Source organism: Macaca mulatta, chromosome 20 (assembly GCF_049350105.2).
Source record: "Macaca mulatta isolate MMU2019108-1 chromosome 20, T2T-MMU8v2.0, whole genome shotgun sequence".
NCBI lineage: Eukaryota > Metazoa > Chordata > Mammalia > Primates > Cercopithecidae > Macaca > Macaca mulatta.
In genome coordinates this window covers 13,737,614-13,758,322 of record NC_133425.1, presented here as the reverse complement: position 1 = coordinate 13,758,322, position 20,709 = coordinate 13,737,614, and the positions used below count along the sequence as shown (strand labels likewise).

Here is a 20,709-nt window from a genome sequence, read left to right as displayed (position 1 = left end):
CAGAGGGGGGTGACTTTGAATAGAATGGAAGGTAGGTTGGCCCTAAGCAGTTCCAAGCCTAACTTTTCCCTTCAGCTTAGATTTGGGGGCCCCAAGATAAATTTTCCTTACACACATCTGAGATTTCCTACTGTGCAACTTGAGCCTTGGTTTCCACATCTGTAAAATGGATAATAGTACCCAGGGAGAGATAATTAGTAAGATAATCCATATAAATCATAATAACTAGTACACCATAGTGAAATTCTGGGTCTATAGCCATTACAGTTACTGCTGCTGTTCCAAAATCCTTTGGAACAGAAATAGGTCACATTTAGACCTTTGACCTCTTTGGCAGTCCTTTCCTTCCTCTCCATGGATTATCTCCCATTGGGTAATACTCATAGGTTTAAAAAGGTGGTTTTTGGTTTTTTTCTTTTTAGAGATGGGATCTTGCAGTGTTGTCCAGGCTGGTCTTGAACTCCTGGGCTCAAGAGATCTGGCCCACCTTGGCCTCCCAAAGTCCTGGGATTACAGGCATGAGCCACTGCGCCTGGCCAAGGTGTCTGTTTTGTTTTTTTGAGTGTAACTTATAATTTGTTAAAGACTTAAATTATGGTAATTCAGTTTATCAGCCTGAGTTCTAAGCCAATTTGGCTGACTATGAAAGGTGAGGTTATGTTCATGAGAGAACTGGGATTCACACATGAAGATTTTAGTATACATGGTTACACACTCATTGTTACTGCAGAATGAACGTTATTTCTCCATGATTTCCAGTTACAAACTGATAATGCATAACCTTGTCTAAAAACAGCCTATGTGCCCAAGGAGAGCAGAGATTCGTGATTGCAGCTTTGGCCCTGAGCACCATGCTGCTTCTCTTTTTGGAGAGGGGATTCCAAACACAGTGGCTGTCAGAAAGCTTCTCATGGACCAAGATGTTATAAATCTCAGTGCCACAAAGAAATAGCACTTGAAAGTAAATTTAAATTTCTTAGGCAATTTTTACTTCTATAAAAGGGTACAGTTCCTGGGTGGAGCAATGGTGAGGGCAGCCCTGAACCAAAGGGAGGGGAAAGGGTTTTTACTCGTGATGTGGGTACCACCTACTGCTGTGTCATTCCCCTATTGGCAAAGGTTGGACCGCACAGTCTAAGCTAATTTCGACTGGCTATTTTAAAGAGAGCAGGGATACAAGTCAGAGTGGTGGGGTGAGTAGCTTGGTGGGAAGGACAGTTACAGAACAGGTGACTCAGCATGAGTAAAGACAGCAGGTGACCATGGGTGACTCAGGTTAAAGCAGGTGACCAGGGGAGCAGATGTGAACTACTGATTAGAACTGGTGGGAAAGTTGTTTACTGCAATTAGAGGACAGGGGATGAAGAGAACCATGAAAAACTTTAAAACGGAGAACAAAAAATAAGACAGCTGAACATACTGATTCTTCGAAGAGAACCTTGGAGTTCACTATATTTAACAGAGGTGGAAGGCATGAAAAAATGAACATGCATTCTGTGTTGGTCCCTGTCTGTCCCTCAGCCCTTGAGTTCAAAGGGCAGAGACATTCAAGTGTTTGTCAGGTTAATAAATGATACCTGCTGGTCTGCTGCCGTTCTCCCTGGGAGCATGGCCAAGGTCTGTATCCCTGATTCTTCCCCCTCTCTGGCTTTATCAGTGGTTTTCATCTAATTTGCAAAAATTTGCATAGAAATGATAGTCTCAAGGCTGAAAGAGACTTTAACCTCAAGTACCATGTAACCCACTGAATTTTTTGTTTTTTTTAGTGGGGGTGGGGGTTGAGGAGACAGGGAGAATGGGTAAGAAGCTTTTTGTGTCTGTGGTTATCAGAAGTATTGAAAGCAGAGCAACTCCATCCTGAGTGAAGACTAAGAAAAAGTGGGTCTTGGCAGGCTGCATTCTGGACTGTTAGCTATTCCTGGCCTCTAGATGTTTGTGGTTAAGGGAACAGATTAATAACACCATTAAAAATTTTTGGTGCCACAAAAGAAATAGCACTTGAACATAAATTTGATTTTCTCAGCAAGGCAATTTTACTTCTATAGAAGGGGGCAACTTGTGAGTGGAGCAATGGCGAGAGCACACCTGAACAAGGGACGGGGTTCTTACTCCTAACGCAGGTAGCACCTACTGCTGTGTCATTCCCCTATTAGCTAGGGTTGGACCACACAGTCTAAGCTAGTTCCGACTGGCTATTTTAAAGAGCAGTGGTACGAGTCTGGTGGGGTGAGTAGTTTGGCAGGAAAGCCAGTTACAGAACAGGTGACTTCAGGACGGAGCAGGTGACCAGAGCAACAGATGTGAACTGCTGATTAGAACTGGCAGAAAAGGTTGTTTACTCAAAGTAGGAGCAAGGAGACGAGAATGAAGAAGTTAAACTTTAAATGGATAAATAACAGGAGAGCCAAACATACTGATACATTGGTTCTTTGGAGAGGATGTCAGAACTCATTGTACTTAACAATTTACAGCCTAAAATATTTGAAGAGGTATTTATTATATCCTACAACACTTACTAAAGAGACCCAGACTTGGGAGTGTTCTTTTATCCTGATATCTTGAACAGAAGCATTCCTAATTTTGCTTTAAAGATAATGATTCTTGCAACATATAGTAATTCAGAAAATTTTTTTATCACAAATCCTTACAGCAGAGCATGTCTCTCCCCATGATTTTTTTTTTTTTTTGTCTTGTAGTTTTGCTCTGTTGCCCAGGTTGGTGTGCAACGGTGCAATTGCTGCTCATTGCAACTGCTACTTCCCGGGTTCAAGCAATTCTCCTGCCTTAGCCTCCTGAGTTAACTGGGCTCACAGGCACACACCACCACCCCCCCTGGCTAATTTTTATATTTTTTAGCAGAGACTGTGTTTCACCATGTTGGCTAGGCTGGTCTCGAACTCCTGACCTCAAGTGATCCTCCCACCTCAGCCTCACAAAGTGCTGGGATTACAGGTGTGAGCCGCCTCGCACCCGGCCCCTTATGATCTTTTTTATGCTGTATAAACTAGTATTATACCTAGGGTGGACGCATTCCCCCTGTTTTGGGAATGCCTTATTCTGTGGATAACAGTACTTTCACTACTTCCTTAGTAAACTTTTGCTTTGCATTGTAGACTAGCCCTGAATTCTTTCATGAGATTCTAGAACCCTCTCTTAGGGTCTGGATTGGGACCTCTTGCCTGTAACATTGTTACCTCCCTTTCAACCAAAGCAGCCTCCCTTACCAGTTTATTCTGACTGCGTTTTGGTGTGGAGCCCCAAAACTAGTTGGTGTCTCTGGGTCCCCTAAAATCTAGGTAATATTTGGTGAATTTTTTAAAATCTCCCTATTCATGGGTTTTTAGAAGTTCAAAGTACCCTCCAAGATTTTCCCAAATCCCAGGTGCTTCTAACATTATCGTTGTTAAAGGCACGGGTTCCTGATCCAGCCCTAAGAGGGTTCTTGGATCTTGCACAATAAAGAATTCAGAGTGAGTCTGGAATAAAGTGAAAGCAAGTTGATTAGGAAAGTCAAGGAATAAAGGAATACTCCATAGAGCAGCCCCGAGGGGTGCTAGTTGCCCGTTTTTATGGTTATTTCTTGATATGCTAAACAATGGGTGGATTATTCATGCCTCCCCTCTGTGCTTAAGCAATGGGTAGATTATTCATGCCTCTCCTCTTTAGACCACATAGAGCAACTCCCAGACGTTGCCATGGCATGTGTAAACTGTCATGGACTGATGGGAGTGTAGCCATGAGGACGACCAGAGGTCACTCTTATCACCATCTTGGTTTTGGTGGGTTTTAGCCGGCTTCTTGACTGCAACCTGTTGTATCAGCAAAGACCTGTATCTTGTGCCGACATCCTACCTCATGCTGTGACGAAGAGTGTCTTAACGATCTGGGAATGCAGCACAGTAGTTCTAGCCTCATTTTACCCAGCTCCTATTCAAGGTGGAGTTGCTCTGGTTCAAACCCCTCTGACATCACCATGACGACATCTCTAATTTTCATGCTTGTGTGAAATTCTTACTTGGGCTGAAGTGGTCAGACAGCTTGGGCTACCTTGTGTCACCGTACTGTGCTGGGTGGAGGCTAATGCCTCTAGAACACTTTGTCTATTGTGCATTGAACACGCAACAGTGACTTTGCAGGACCATCTCACTGGATAATATAACATGATACCACTACCCAAACAGGAGAATCGAGGGCAAGACTGGATCAGGCCCAGTGGAACATAGCGAAACAATAGGCTTTTGTATTAGAATCCTGGCTGTGTGATCTTCAACTTTAACATCTCTGAGCCACTTCATTTATCTGGAGAATGGGGCTAAATCTTCCTCTTTGAGTTTTTTCTGAGGCTTACAGCCAATGAATGTAAGGCACCTGACACACAGTAAACAACTAAATCAAAGGTAAATACCATTATTCAGTCTTCAGCTTAGAATTTGTTCATTTTCGTACACCTCCCTCCCCCACTTTCTAAAGGACAGAAAAAGACAAACACCTCATTTTTTTTTTTTTTTTTTTTAAAGATCTAATATGCACCCCATCCCCATGACTGGCTTTCGGTAGATTGATCATAGTGTGCAGAGGCCAGCAAACTTTGGCCCGCCTGTTTAGGAAGTAAAGGTTAATTGGAACACAGCGTTGTGCACGCATCAGTTGAATAGTTGAAATGAGAATCTCATGGCCTGCGCCTACAATATTTACTATTTGGCCTTTTACAGAAAGTCTGCTGTCCCCTGGCTTATAGTGGTTTTTTTTTTTGCCTCCCCCAGAGCTAGGATTTGGGTTAGCCTCAGTTTGTCTAATCAGGTCTGGGGAAAGTGCATTCAGTTGATCAAATCAGCTAACAAGGGTTCGTTGCTATGGGGTCATGGTGTATTTGGAGATGGGGGTGTGTGTGGGTGTTCACAGAACCTTCACCCACAGCCCTGCTCCCAGGAAGCTTTCTGTCCACTTCTGTGGATAACCAAGGCATGTGTAGCTGGGCACAGTGGCTCACACCTATAATCCCTGCGCTTTGGGAGGCCGAGGCAAGAGTATCACTTGAGCTCAGGAGTTCAAAACCAGCCTGGGCAACATGGCAAAACCCTGTCTCCACTAAAAATACAAAAATGAACAGGGTATGATGGGTGTGCCTGTAATCCCAACTAGGGAGGCTGAGGGAGGATTGCTTGAGCCCAGGAGGCAGAGGCTGGAGTGAGCTATGGTTGTGCCATTGCACTGCAGCCTGGGTAACAGCAAGACCCTGTCTCAAAAATAAAAACAAAAAAACAAAGCCATGTGAGCCACAGGCCAGAACTTTAATCCAGACTAGTGTATCAATTAGCTTTTAACCTTTTAATTCGTCTGGGCCTCAGTTCCCCCATCCATTAAATGGTCTGATAATAATAGGACCCACCCCTCCACCCCATACTGAATGAGTTATTTTTGTTCTAGAAATTCTTGATTTGAGCAGCATTTGGGGGATACATGATCTCTCACTTCACCTCTACTCCCAACTTTGCCTAGAAAATGTGTTTACCCCTAGAATGACGTGAGGGACCCCACTTCAGATCCATCTGTCCTGGTGCCAGCCTTCCTGCGTCAGTTCCTCCTCCCTCCCCAAACTGCCTGCTTTGGCCAACTCCTCATTGTCCCGTGACTGCCTCTGCCTGGAGAACTCCTCCCGCAGACCCCAGCGCTGACCAACTGCAACGGGTGACCATGTTCTTGAGAAGACCAAGAGCCCTTTTTTAGTTGGGAACTGTGGAAATGGCATCTGCCTGCTGAGGGTATCACCAAGGACACCTGGGCCCCTGCAGCCCAGACCTTGAGACGGTTGTACTTTAAACCAAATTGGGGTCACCGAGTCTACATCTGTCCTAGTCCCTCCCTTCCCCCAAAGCCTTGGAGCAGATGGTGGTCATCTTCCATTCCCCTCCAGCTCCCTCCTCATTAGCATGTGTCTTCCTCCACCAGGGCCTCTCAGCAGATGGCAAATGACGACCCTGTTCCATGTTAAATGTTCCTCCAGGGACAGGAGGAACTTCTAAGGAGTGTCAGCAGTTTTTGGAGTCTGTTGATGGGAGAACGTGGTGGAAGGGATGTGCTACCCACATACCTTCTTCATCCTGCCCCTACCCTGAGTCTGAGGAGGGCAGCCACTGTGGGCATCCCGTTGAATCTGTCCATTGGTGCCTCTCCTCCATGGGAACCCTGGGCTGGGCTTCTAGCACCATCTGCGTGGATGTTGCAGAAGCCTCCCATTGGGGTTGCTTGCATCTGCTTTCATGCTCCAGTCAACCCCACAGCAGCAGCATGAACTTCATGGAAGGTGGCCTTGAGGAGGCCAAGCCCTGCTGCATCTGGTTGCTCCCAGTCCCTGGCACTGCTCACCATGTACCTCCCGCCACCTGGAGGCAGCCAGGGCTGAGCAGCTCTCCCTGTGCCTTGTGTTACTGCCAAAGCCCCTCAGAGGTGTCTACCTCCTAATCCTTGGCACCTACGAGTGTTAACTTGTAGGATAAAAGGGATTTAGTTAGAAGCTGTGATTAAGGCATCTGAGATGGGGGAGATTATTCTGAGTTATCCAGGTCCATCCAATAGAATCACATAAGTTCTTTTTGGGTCTTGCTCTGTCATGAAAGCTGGAGTGCAGTGGTGTGATGTTGGCTCAGTGCAACTTCTGCCTCCCAGGTTCAAGCAATTCTCTTGCCTCAACGTCCTGAGTAGCTGGCATTATGGGTGTGCACCACCATGCTGGGCTAGTTTTTGCATTTTTACTAGAGATGGGGTTTTGCTATGTTGACCAGGCTGGTCTTGAGCTCCTGACCTCTGGTGATCTGGCCGCCTTGACTAATCCCGTAAGCTCTTAAAAGCAGAGAGCCTGTCTTGGCTGTGTTCAGAGAGATGATACAAGGACCTGAGATGTGAAACTAAGCTGTGAGGACAGATTAGAGGTGAGAGGGGCTACTTTCTTCTGGCTTTGGACATGAAAGAAAGGAGGCCACAGCCCAAGGAATGTTTTAAGCTGCTAACTCTGGTCACCTGTTACAGCAGCAATAGGCGTCTAACAGTGTTCTACCTAGGGATGGAGTCTTCGGAGAATAGGGCAACAGGGTGTATACATTTTCACTTTAGACAGGATCACATCAATCGCCCTCAGAAGTCTGATACGCGTCTCTGGATAAAATCAAGGTGTTGGCTGCATCCCTTTAGGAAGCTCTAGGGGAGACTTTCCTTTTTCCAGCTTCTGGAGGCCACCTGCGTTCCTTTGGCGTGTGGCCCCTTCCCTCTTCAGAGCATCTCTTGGCAGTGACCACCTCTGCCCTTCCCTTCTACATCTAATGGACCCCTGTGATGACACTGGGCACAGTCAGCTAATCCAGGATAACCTTCCCATCACAGCCGGCTGGTTAGCAAGGTTGATCTCATCTGTATCCTTCATGCCCCCTTGCCATCGTCACAAGATCCTTAGGGTATTGCTTTGCCAGCTGGAAACCCCTGTGGCCAGTGGTGCCTTCTGCCTGAGCATTGTTTGCATCTGCTGGGCTCATTCTGCCCACCTAGCCCAGTAGGCTGCACTTGGCTCATGCCACTGGCCCAGATCCCCATACCTGCCAAGGGTGAGCCAGGCACAGAGCGGCGGTGGGCGTGTGGGTGAGCAAGTACAGGATCCCTTTACTGTGTATGGCCAGCTGTGCTGGGTGCTATAGCAGGGCAGGCAGCTCCGGGCGCTGGCACAGGTGCTAGCTCTGCAAGGCTGTGACTGGACCAGATGTACCACATGTGGCTTCTGCTTTGGGTACTTGTGTCTGAATGAGGGGCATGGGATGGCACCTGGAAGCTTGGAGATGTCAGGAACTGGTGAGCCCCAAAGAGGATATCACAGCCCCGGCATGGGGAGCCCCTAGATCTGGGCTCCCTGGAGGGCCACAGCTCTTCTCTCCTTCTCATTGCCTGCAATGTGGCAAGTTGGTGTTGCAGCTTGTGTTTCAGCCCTGCTTGTCTTGCAAAGCTCTTTGAGGCCCACCATTTGGCGGGTCCCTAGTTCTTGTTCTGCTTCCTGGAAGGATGAGGTACGTGGACAACTGGAGGGTGAGCAAGGTGGAGAAGAGCTTCACTGAGCGGCAGAACAGCTCTCAGGAGGCCCGCGGACGGTAGCTGCTTCCCAAAGCAGGTTGTCCTGATAAGTGTCCAGCGCTCAGTGGAGAGGAGACCTGAAGTGGGTAGTTTCCTCCCACAGCTGGTAGTCCCGACTGCTGTTAGTCTGGCTGAGTCTGGGGTTGTTGGACGCTCAGAAGGAAGGAAGTACGTGCTGACTGGTCCGTGAGCGGGCCCAGTGAAAGCACTAAGTTCTTACTCCACCTAGGACAGCCAGCCTGGGCTTCAGGCCATCCCTGGCTTTGAAGGTGAGGTTTCACCAGGGACCTGCCCCTTTCTGTCCAGAAACGTGTCTGCCTCTTGCTATCAACATGCTGTTCTTGGCACCCAGGCTCTTTACGCCGAGGGGTTCTCGCAGGCCCATGTTGAGCTTCCCTCAGCCACGCCTGACCTCCTTCCCACACTTCCTGCCACCCGAAGTCTGGAGGGGGCCAAGGTAGTGGCGGGGGTGGTGGTGGTGGTGTGTGTGCTGGTGTTTCGGTGCCGCTCCAAGCACACGTACACCCAGGTGGGTTACAAAAGTGTCCAGGTTTGGCCACAACTTTGCTTTGAGATTGGAGTGGGCACCGGAAGTGGGGGGAGAGCGGAGAGTGGGAGCAGGCACTTTGGAGCCTGCGGGGGGTGGGAGGGGAGGCTTCTCAGGCCCTTGAGAGCACAGAGATGCCCGGGTCCAGAGCCACAGCTGGGTGGCTGCAGCTATGCCAGGAGGGTGAGGCTGCTGCCTGTTCCTAGCTCTTGCTGGCTCTGGATTGCGCAACCTGGCCATGCCTCCCCTTTTGCAGCTGGCATCCCTGCAGTGGCTGCTCCAGATGGGCTGTCGCTGCCATCACTATGTCCCATGACAGGAACCTGGGGAGGAGGAGATGGTCGCCTGCAGGGGGCCATTTTTCTGCCTACCACATGTATTAGGCTTTTACAGTTTTGCCAGCCTGGCATGCCTAAAATGAGAAATCACTGTGGTCTTAATTCGGATTCATCTGAGGTACGTTTTTGTATGAGGAACAGTATAGCGCCTTGAGGCTTAGAAGCGGTGATAAGCATTAACACGCTCTTAAGTGTTACTGACGTTAGTATCTGCGGACTTTTCACCAAGGAGCGCTAGCTTGGGAGTTGGCTGCTCTGAGTGTGAGTCTGGCTTGCTCGCTCCTACTTGTGTGGTCTTGTTCTGGGTGTCACTTCCCACCTAACACGGTAGCTCTAAAATGTGTTAGTCACCTGTCCTTGTGAGTAATAGATGCTCAAAAAAATGACTCTTAATGAAAGCAGGGAAGATGAGCAGGATCAAGGTGGGATCTGCTATGTGAGGAGGAGGACAAAGGCTTTCAGAACTGTGTAGTCCTGAGTCTGAGAACCCAAGAAAACAAAGGCCCACTTGCATCTCCAGGCCTTCCCTTACCTTGACTATTTCCATTGCAATGGGATGAAGTTCCCCAGTTTCCAGAGCCTGACTCTTCAAGCAATATTTATGTAATCTACACAGCAGCCAACCCTTAGCAAAGTGGATTCTTCATTCTCCAAACAGCATTGAGGTGTAAGAAGCTTGCTCACCATAGCTGAGCTCTGTGGGTGAGACCTTGTGATGCTTTTGGAGTGGAAGAAAGAGTTACAACTGCTTTTATTAACCCAACCTCAGTTGGAAATCCTGGACCTCTTTAAGGCTGCCATGTGCTGTTGAACAGGTCACACACAATTGCAGGATGTCCTTTGATGGAGCCAGTAGGAGTTGAAGCCTGACCTGTGCCCCACTCGCCAAACCTGTGAAATAAGTATAGGGCTACGTCTGCCTCGAGGAAGAAACCTTTCTTTCTCATTTGTGCAGAGGCAACTTAGGCGTTAACAGCAACTTTCTCCCTGGTGATATTCAACTGAAGCTCTCATGCATTTGGGGCAGTGAGAGGCGAGTTGTTCCAGATCTCCACCAGAAACCTAGAAATCAAGCTTGGGTTGTGTCTACACAAAGAAGGAGTTAACGCACCCTGGGTCTTATTTTTGGGCCCCATGTGGTAATGGACACACACTGATGGAATGTGCTGAAAAATGAAGGACTCCATTTGTCATTCATCTTTCCTAAGAGAAACAGAAAGCTTACATGTTGATGTCCTGGGACTCTAGGGTTCTCCTGCATTCCTTCCGCGACAGCCTGGAAAAGTTTCTTTGTGGACTGATTGGGAGGATGTGAGGGATACAGGAGATAGGCAAGGAAGACCTACTGTGACTGGGACGTTGCCAGAAATTAGTCCCACGGGCCAGGCCCGGTGGCTCATGCCTGTAATCCCAGCACTTCGGGAGGCCAATGCAGGTGGATTGTTTGAGACCAGCATGGCCAACATGGTGACAACCCCATCTCTAATAAAAGCACACAAAAAATTAGCTGGGTGTGGTTGGGGCATGCCTGTAATCCCAGGTACTTGGGAGGCTGAGGCAGGAGAATCACTTGAACCCAGAAGGTACAGGTTGCAGTGAGCTACGATCATATTACTGTACTCTCCAGCCTGGGTGACAGAGCAAGACTGTCTCAAAAAAAAAAAAAAAAAAGTCTCATGGCCATTCTTCCAAGAGGCTGGGAACATAGTCTATATCCTGGGTGGTCACGTGTCCTGTTTGAAAACTACATGTTCTGTCCTTGTGGAAGGAAGAAGGAATGGATATTGGGGACTCCAGGGATGTCTACTACAGTGGCTTCCAGAAGTGCTCTGGCTACTGGGAAGGTTCTCACGATATGCATGCGGAATATTACGTACTTCCTCAGCCCAGCTGCACAGCCCAGCCCAATTCAGCAGTCTTCAATGGAAAGCTCTAGAAAGAGGTAGAAGAAATAGGACACGAAGCTGAAAGGATGGAAATGGCCCCAGGTGCCTTTTGTCCCATTCTCGCAGTCTGAGTCCCATGGCCCCTCCCTAGAGGAATCTGACTAGCGACTGCTAGGAAGATAATGACCGTCCTGGAACCAGACGTTTGGCTGCTGGACTTGAGTTCATTTTACCATTGTACTTACAGAACTGGTTGAGAAGAATCTTACAAAGTACATCTAATGCCGAGATTGCTGCGATAGAGGGTCCTTGTGCCCCAGAGTACGCATAAGACATGTCGTTGGGTAGATGTATAAATCTAAAAGTCTACTTTTGAAAATCTCATATCAAAATTTTCCTTCGGGGTATGTGTTGTAATATAAATAGTATATTAGAATACATTTCATTACTGAACTGAAGAAATCTGTTAGGAGTTCATGCTCAAAATTTTTGCTGACAAGGGCATGTGACAAGAACATTTCAAAGCACTGCACCAAAGAGGTTACATCACAGCAGTCCCCTTCAAACGGAGTCCCCTTCTGGAGCTGCCATCTCCTATGCATCTGGACCAGCCCCCTTACCTAAAACTCATGCATTGGAATCACAGCTGGGGGCGGTGGCTCAGCCTATAATCTCAGCCCTTTGGGAGGCCGAGGTGGCAGTATAGCTTGAGCCCAGGAGTTTGAGACCAGCCTGGAGGATCTATAGTAAGACCTTATCTATACCGTGGGGAAAAAAAAAAAAATTAGCCAGGTGTGGTGGCATGTGCTTGTAATTAGTCCCAGCTACTTGGGAGGCTGAGGTGGGAGGATGGCTTAAGCCCAGGAGATTAAGGCTGCAGTGAATCGTGATTGTCACTGCACTCCAGCCTGGGTGACAGAGTTAGGACCCTGTCTCAAAAAAAAGGGGGGGTACCTGTCATCCATGCTGAAGTTAATGTAGTACTGATTGTTTTTTAGTTCAAGGAGTCAAGGATTCACATTAGAAATTAACACATTTGTCTGGTCAAATCCCGTCATCTGGCACAAAGCAGCTTTGGAACTGTTGCAGGTTTTTCCATCTGAATATTGTCCTGTTCTGCTTCCTGAATGTGTGGGGTCTCTGCCTCCACGTTTTTATCCCATGCTTGTTTTATTGATTACAATGGTAAGCTGCCCTAAAGCTCAGACTTTTTGTTGAATAGCAACACGCTAGACCTTGAAGGCAAACCATTTACACATAAAAGACAGGCTATTGAGAAGCCGGTCTTTCAAAAGGTTGTCTATTGGTGCCTCTTCAACAGCAGTCTTACCTTTCAAGCTAAAGTTCACAGTTGATAGAGAAGAGCGAAGTTGCTGAGAGCATCCAAAGACCTTGGTTATTATTTGCTCTCTGGTTGAGTCTGATACTCATCCATGCATCCACCCAACAAATGTTTGGGCACCTGCTGTTACACAAACAGTCTGCCTTGCAAGAGGGCACATTCTAGTGAGTATGAGACATGGGAACAAATTAATAAGGGAAGTGTATGGTGGGTCTGACCATCATGGAGAAACAAAGGCAAGGATGCTGGGGTGGGCAGGGTGGGGGGGAATGTACCACATCCAAAGGTCACTTAAGAACTTTAAATGAGCTGGGCATGGTGGCTCGTGCTGTAACCCCAGCAGCTTGGGAGGCCAAGGTGAGCAGGTTGTCTGAGGTTGGGAGTTTGAGACGAGCTCTGGCAACATGGTGGAACCCTGTCTCTACTAAAATCACAAAAATTAGCCAGGCATGGTGGTGGGCACCTGTCATCCCAGCTACTCAGGAGGCTGAGGCAGGAGAATTGCTTGAACCCAGAAGACAGGTTGCAGTGAGCCGGGATTACACCACTGCCCTCCAGCCTGGGTGACAGGGTGAGGCTCCGTCTCAAAAACCAAACAGCCTTAAATGGGGTGAGTTAGCAAGGCCTCACTGGGTGAGTGACATTCCAGGAAAGACTTCAAACAGATCAGTGAGGGAGCCGTGGTGACATGCAGGGTAGCTCTTTGATCCTCATCACCATGGGTGTTTCAAGCTGGATAATTCTCTGCCATGGGTGCCGCAGGATTTTTAAAGCAGCATTGTTGGCCTCTGCCCAGTGAACGTCAGCACCCCCACCGCCTGGTTGGATAAGTCCACCTCCAGGCATGACCACATGTCCACTGGGGAACTACATCGCCCTCCGAGCTGAGAACCACAGCTCTACGGGCAGAGGTTTTTAAGCAGTGGAGCAGCAAGTATGAAGTCCCTGAGGGAGGAGGGGAAGCAAAGAGAAGGGGGTGATGGAGTCACAGCAGCCTTGGAGAGCCGGGGTGTTGTAAGGCGTCGTGAATTATGCACATTTAAATATTCTTTAACCTGTGGTAAACTGTATTTTTTCAACTTTTCAGTTTTGGGGTACACATGCAGGATGCGCAGGTTTCCTACATGGGTAAACGTGCCATGGTGGTTTGCTGCACAGATCATCCCATCATCTAGGTATTAAGCCCAGCATCCATTAGTTGCTGCTTTTTTTTTTTTTTTTTCTGAGATAGTTTCACTGTCACCGAGGCTGGAGTGCAGTGGCATGATCTCGGCTCACTGCAACCTCTGCCTCCTGGGTTCAAGCAATTGTCCTGCCTCAGCCTCTTGAGTAGTTGGGATTACAGGCACCTGTAACCACACCCACCTTATTTATGTATTTTTAATACAGACAGGGTTTCACCATATTGCCCAGGCTGGTCTCAAACTCCCAATCTCGGGTGATCTGCCTGCCTTGGCCTCCCAGGGTGCTGGGATTCCAGGTGTGAGCCACTGCGCCTGGCCTGCATTAGCTATTCTTTCTGATGCTCTCCCTCCCCCACCCCCACCACAGGCCCCAAAGTAGGAGTTGTTCCTCCAGTTTGTCTATGTGTTCTCGTCGTTTAGTTTTCACTTATAAGGGAAGATAATGCGGTATTTGGTTCTCTGTTTCCATGTTAGTTTGCTGAGGATAAATGGCCCCAGCTCCATCCATGTCCCTGCAAAGGACATGATCTCGTTCCTTTTTATGACCACATAGTATTGATGGTGTGTATGTACCATGTTTTCTTAGTCTGATTGATAGGCATTTTGCACATTTAAATATTCCTGTGGATATCTTGGATGTGTGAACTACTTTTGGAAGGTTAAACAGTGAGATTGCTGGATGGTAAGACAGGCATCTATTCAATCTTAGGAGATAGATCAGTCTTCCTAAGTATTTGTATCTATCTGATCTCCCACCAGGGGTGTATGAGAATTAGTTTCATTACATTAGGCCAAAACTTACTATTTCCTGCCTTTTTCATTTTAGGATTTTAATGAGTATGAAGTGCTGTTATAATTTGCATTTTCTTGATGACTAATGACTCAATGCTTTTTCACATCTTTGTTAGCCACTTTTTTTTTCCTTTTCTTTTTTGAGATGGAGTCTCACTCTGTTGCCCAGGCTGGAGTGCAGTGGCACAATCTGAGCTCACTGCAGCCTCCGCCTCCCAAGCTCAAGTGATTGTCCTGCCTTAGCCTCCCATGTAGCTGGGACTGCAGGTGCCCACCACCACACACGGCTGATTTTTGTGCTTGACTTTAGTAGAGAAGGGGTTTCACTGTGTTGGCCAGGCTGGTCTTGAACTCCTGACTTCAAATGATCTACCTCCCTCGGCCTCTGAAAGTGCTGGGATTAAAGGCGCGAGTTGTTACACCCGGCCTGTTAGCTATTTTTTAATGAAGTGTCTCTTTAGGTCTTTTGCTCACTTTTCTATCAGGTTGTCGTCCTCATTCCTTTGCAGGAGTTGTTTATTCCTGGATCTAAGTTGTTCGTGGGGTACGATATTGCAAATATATTTCCCTGCCCTTGGGGCTTGAAGGTCATTGTATTAGCTTTCTGTTGCTGCATTAAGAATTACCACAAACGTAGCAGATTGAAACAGCCTACATGTATAGCTCACTTCTGTAGACTGAGTCTACCAGAGCATGGCTAGGTTCTCTGTTCAAGGTATAATAAAGCCAGACTGAATTCTCACCTGGAGGATGTGGGGAACAAACTTCGAAGCTCATTTTTTTTTTTTTTTTCTTTTTTGGAAGGAATCTCCCTTTGTTGCCCAGACTGGAGTACAGTGTCACAAGCTTGACTCACTGCATCCTCCACTTCCCAGATTCAAGCGATTCTCCTGCCTCAACCTCCTGAGTAGCTGAGATTAGAGATGTGCACCACTATACCTGGCAAATTTTTGTATTTTTAATAGAGATGGGGTTTCACCATCTTGGCCAGGCTGCTCTCAAACTTCTGGCCTCAAGTGATCTACTTTCCTTGGCCTCCCCAAGTGCTGGGATTACAGCCAAACTCATTCTTGTCACTGATAGGGTTCTGTGCCTTATAGCCATACAATCATGGTCCCTGTTGCCTTGTTGTCCATCAGTTGGGGCTGCCATTAGTGCCTTAAGGCTACTCATGTTCCTTTCCACACAGCCCCCTCCATCTGCTAACCCAGCAATGGGACTTCAAATCTTTCCCACACTTTGACATTCTGGCCACTTCTATCTCTCCGCTCTTGATCCAGATTTAAAGGGCCTAGGCAATTAGGCTGCCCCCACCCCACATCATCTTTTGGATTAGCTCAAAGTCAACTGATTAGTAACCTTAATTACATCTGCAAAATCCCTTTTGCCTTCACATAAGATAGCATAATCACAGGAATCCCACTGGGTCCAGCTCACTCTAGAGCATCAGTAAAGCTGTCAATCCAGAAAAATGATACAGGATTCAATCATGCTAGGATAAGGATGTGAGCCCCGGAGATAAGTCTATGCCTTTCTCTGAAGATGATTTGGAAGGCTCCAAATTTAGAGAGGATATTGAGAAATACACAATTCTCATGTAAGAGTGGGGAAGGGAAAAAGTCATTTGTGCCCTTTGGCTCAGTGAATCTGCATTTTTTACATAAGGACAGATAAATGGGGCAGAGGAAAAATACAGGGAGTCTACATTTTTACATAAGATAACGGACAGAATGGGGCAGGGAACAATCAGATCCACATTTGTGCCTGGTGGGCCCTGGGTGACTGCAGTTCTAAAGATAAACTATCAATTTACATTGCCATGGTGACATTTTAACAGAAAGACCTTAGGGTTAAGGATCTTGGAGCTCACAATTTCTTCATGGGTAAAATATGGAAGAGGCTTGTAGCTCTTAATCTTGTTACCATCTTATTTAGGAATGAAAATGGGGAGGCAGGTTTGCGTGACACAGTTCCCAGCTTGAGTTTTCCCTTTGGCTGAATGAGTTTGGGGTCTCAAGATTGTCTATTTTTTTTTTTTGAGAGATGGGGTCTTGCTGTGTCACCCAGGCTGAAGTGCAATGGTGTAATCTTGGCTCACTACAACCTTCGCCTCCCAGGTTCAAGCAATTCTCCTGCCTCAGCTTCCCAAGTACCTATAAATACTGGCATGTGCCAACATGCCCAGCTAATTTTTGTATTTTTTTTTTTTTTGTAGAGATGGGGTTTCACTGTATGTTGGCCAGGCTGATATTAAACTCCTGACTTCAGATGATCCTCTTTCCTCAGCCTCCCAAAGTGCTAGGATTATAGGCATGAGCCACCGCACCCCACCTTATGTTTAAGACAAGGTCCCACTCTGTCACACAGGCTGGAGTGCAGTGGCACAATCATAGCTCATTGCAGCATTAATCTTCTGGGCTAAAGCAGTCCTCTTGCTTCAGCCTCCCAGGTAACTACATAAGTGCAGGCCACCATGCCTGCTTAATGTAATTTTTAAAACCTTTTTGCAGAGAATGGGGGTCTTGCTATATTGCTCAGGGTGGTATCAAACTCCAGGCCTCAAGTGGTCGTCCCATCTCAGACTCTTGAACTCTGGGATTACAGGCATGAGCTACCATGCCTGGCCGGATCTGGATGTATTTTGATAGGAATTGCTGACAAATCAGGTGTGTGAGGCGTGAAAGAAACGACTGAAAGCCAACTCTACAGTTTCTGGCTTACTGACTGCGGTTACTCAGGGACTCTGAGAGGGGAAGATTTGGAGGGTGGAACACGTTTGAGAGCAAAACCAGGAGCTCCCTTTTAGAAATACGAAATTTGAGAGGTTGATGAGATGCCAGGCAGCAGTGTCAAGCAAGCAATGAAAATATAGGTCTGTAGTTGTGGAGAACAGCAGGAATTACAGGTGTGAATTTGGGGGTCAATAGGATGTGGCCTCTAGTTAAAAGCAGGAGGCTGAAGCTGGGTGCAGTGGCTCATGCCTGTAATCCTAGCACTTTGGGAGGCCGAGGCAGGGGGATTGGTGGATTGCCTGAGCTCAGGAGTTGGAGACCAGCCTGGAGAACATGGTGTAAACCCTGTCTATACTAAAAATAAAAAATTAGGCATGGTGGTAGGCACCTATAATCCAAGTTTCTCAGGAGGCTGAGGATGGGACAATCATTTGAAGCCAGGAGGCAGAGGTTGCAGTGAGTCAAGATTGTACTCCAGCCTGGGTGACAGAGCAAGAATCCATCTAAAAAATTCAACGGTAAGAGGCTGAAGTGCCTAAAGAAGCAGAGAGAGAGAGGGCCTGGTACTGAGCCCTGGGAGGCTGGGGAGATGAGGCTAAACCAGCAAGAGAAGGCTGGGCAGGAGTATTACAGGGTGGAAGGAAGCTGGGAGAGGGTGGTGTCCTGGAACCAGGCAAAGAAAGGTTCATGAGAAGGAGAGCATGAGTGGCCACGTCAGATGCTGGCCAAGTAACACAAGGACCAGAACTTAACCACTGGGCTTCACTCTGTTAGTCATTGGTGACCTTAACTTTACAAGAAGCAGTCTGGGTGCACTGGCTGGGCCAGCACAGGATCAGAGAGCATCTTAAGAGAGGCAGGTTGGGCATGGTGGCCCACACCTGTAATCCCAGCACTTTCGGAGGCTGGGGTGGGAGGATTGCCTGAGCTCAGGAGTTCGAGACCAGCGTGGCCAACATGGTGAAACCTTGTCTCTGCTAAAATACATACCTATACAAAACGATTTGGGTGTGGTGGCCTGCACCCACAGCCCCAACTACTCCGTAGGCTGAGGCATGAGAATCGCTTGAACCCAGGAGGTGAAGGTTGTAGTGAGCTGAGATTGCATCACTGCACTGCAGTCTGGGCGACAGAGTGAGGCTCGATCACCCCCTAGAGAAAAGAGGCAGGAGGGGAATGTGGAGGGTATGTGTGATAAAAACTGAGTTAGGATACTGTAGGTTATGCGGCCATAACACCCCCAGAAGGCACTGTCTTCACACAATAAATTGGTTCCTTGCTGGAGGTATCCATTCAATACAGGCCAGCCAGGGGCTTTGGGCATTGTGGCTCCCTTGGGAGGAGGCTGCTGGAGGGTCTCTCCACGTGAGCTTGGTGATCATCACCCACAGCAGAGAGAAGGGAAGGTAGATCCCACACCAGTCTTCTGAAGTCGCCCCTGGAATGGACATGGATCACTTCCTTTCAAATGTCATTGGCCAAACCAAGATGCGTGACTACTTCTAACCTCACAGGGTGCCTAGAAGAAGAGGACCAGGAGTATCAACAAAGGGCACTCGGGAATCATCCAAAAGGCATAACCTGTGCTTGAAGCCTTCTGCAGATGATTCACTCAAATATTTGAGGGTGAACTGCTCTGCCAGGAAGTTATTCTAGGGGTTGAGAGGACAGCAGAGAGTAAGGCAAAGTCCCCACTCCCACTTTGTTCTCTGGAACACAGCAGTGTGTTCAGTGCTGTTTCAGACAGAATGGCCAGGGAAAACCTCCCTGCGACTATGAGTTGAACAGGGTGAGGAGAATTCCATAGGCACAAGTGTTTGGGTCAGCCTCACCTTGAGCCTGGGACATGCTGGGCCCGGGGAGTTAGGAGATGGGCACGGTGGGCAGGAAGCAGGGTCACTAACACCAGTGGGCTGCAGTGAGAGACTAATGTTTCAGTTCAAGCCCACGGGCAGCTGTGGATGAACTTTCAGTACGAGGGAATGACCTCTGATTCTATTTTACTCTTTTTTGAGATGGAGTCTTGCTGTTGCTCAGGCTGGTGTGCAGTGGCACCATCTTGGCTCACTGCAACCTCCTCCCACCATCTCCCAGGTTCTAGCAATTATTGTGTCCCAGCCTCCCAAGAAGCTGGGACTACAGTCATTGCCACGATACCTGGCTAGTTTATTTTTGGTAGAGACAGGGTTTCACCATGTTGGCCAGGCTGGTCTTGGAACTCATGACCTCAAGTGATCCACCTGCCTCAGCCTCCCAAAGTGCTGAGATGACAGGTGTGAGCCACTGCGCCCAACCTCTGATTTTATTTTACAAATATCACTGGCTGCAATGGAATAACTCCGTGATAAGAGAACGAATTATTGACACAGCACTGTGGATGAATCTCAAAAAGATGCTGAGTAAAAGAAGCCAGACGGGACTGTTTGCACACTTCAAGATGTGATTTACATGACATCCGGGAATAGGCCAACTCTTCTATGGTGACAGAAATCAGAAAGCGGCCGCCTGCTGAGTTCAGGGTGGGAAATAGCTGGAAAGAGGCGGAAGGGAACATTCTGGGTTGGAGGATGTATTTTGTGAGGAAGTCAAGCATGTGTTATGTACATGTGACATACACATGTATACACCGGTTTAAAATACAGCTTATGGGGTGGGCACGTTGGCTCACGCCTGTAGTCCTAGCAGTTCAAGAGGCAGAGGTGGGAGGATTGTGTGAGCCCAGGAGCTCGAGACCAGCCTGGGCGACATGGCAAAACCCCGACTCCACTGAAAATACAAAAAATTAGTCTGGTGTGGTGATGCATGCCTGCAATCTTAGTTACTCAGGAGGCTGAGATAGGAGGATCGCTTGAGCCTGGAAGTTGACAGCACCACTGTACTCCAGCCTGGGCAACAGGAGTGATACCCTGTGTTAATACATACACACATACATAAACACACGTGTACACCTGTGTATATACATATAGCTTATGTGTTTACATCATATGGAGGCATATATGTGCATAAAAAATATTTGGTTTATTATGGAGGAAAAAGCGGGGGGGCGGATAGGGCAGAGACCAGTGAAAGGCTTTCGGCGTGTCCCAGCAGGTGCTTATGGTGACCTAGGAGAGGGCATGGCAGCAGAGATGGAATGATGTAGATGGGTGTGGGTGGAGAGTGTGTTCCTTTTTTCTTCCTTGCAATAGAGTCTCATTGTGTCTCCCAGGCTGGAGTACAGTGGCGCAATCTCAGCTCACTGCAACCTCTACCTCCCAGGTTCAAGCAATTCTGTCACCTCTGCCTCCCGAGTAGCTGAGATTACTGGCGTCCACCACCCCGCCTAGCTAATTCTTGTGTTTTTAGTAGAGATGGGGTTTCTCCATGTTGGCCAGGCTGGTTTCAAACTGCTGACCTCAGGTGATCCGCTTGTCTCGGCCTCCCAAAGTGCTGGGATTACAGGTGTGCGCCAGTGTGCCCGGCCAAGTTAGTTTCTTTCTAGGGCTGTTGTGATGTGTGACCATGAACTTGGTGGCTTTGTAGAAGTTCGTTCCCCAGCGATTCCGGAGGCGAGACGGCTGGAATCACAGTGTTGGTGGGCCCCTCCTTTCTCTGAATGGCCCTTCTTTGGCTTCCTGTGGTTTCTGCCACTCCTGGGCATTTCTCAGTGCAAGGCTGTGTGACTCCAGGCTCTGTCTCCTCTTTACTGAACCTTTTCTTGGTCATCTCTATTTCTGTTTTCTCCCTTATTAGAAGGGTTCCGGGCATGAGATGGAGGATCCACTCTAATTTAGTAT

At 47.8% G+C, this 20,709-nt stretch overlaps 1 protein-coding gene across 12 annotated transcripts in view; it reads right to left on the bottom strand.

Annotated features, from left to right (window-relative positions):
• Window positions 1-20,709, bottom strand: part of SNX29 (sorting nexin 29) — a 657,788-nt gene that overhangs the window by 42,800 nt on the left and 594,279 nt on the right. For 4 of the 12 annotated variants that reach the window (XM_077987281.1, XM_077987272.1, XM_077987282.1 and 1 more), the window contains one exon: window positions 10,875-10,929. The exons of the other annotated variants lie outside the window; for them this stretch is intronic. In XM_077987281.1, the coding sequence (XP_077843407.1) occupies window positions 10,917-10,929 (13 nt within the window). In that variant the 3' untranslated portion in view covers window positions 10,875-10,916. The remainder of the gene's footprint in view (window positions 1-10,874; window positions 10,930-20,709) is intronic. 12 annotated transcript variants of the gene reach the window in all.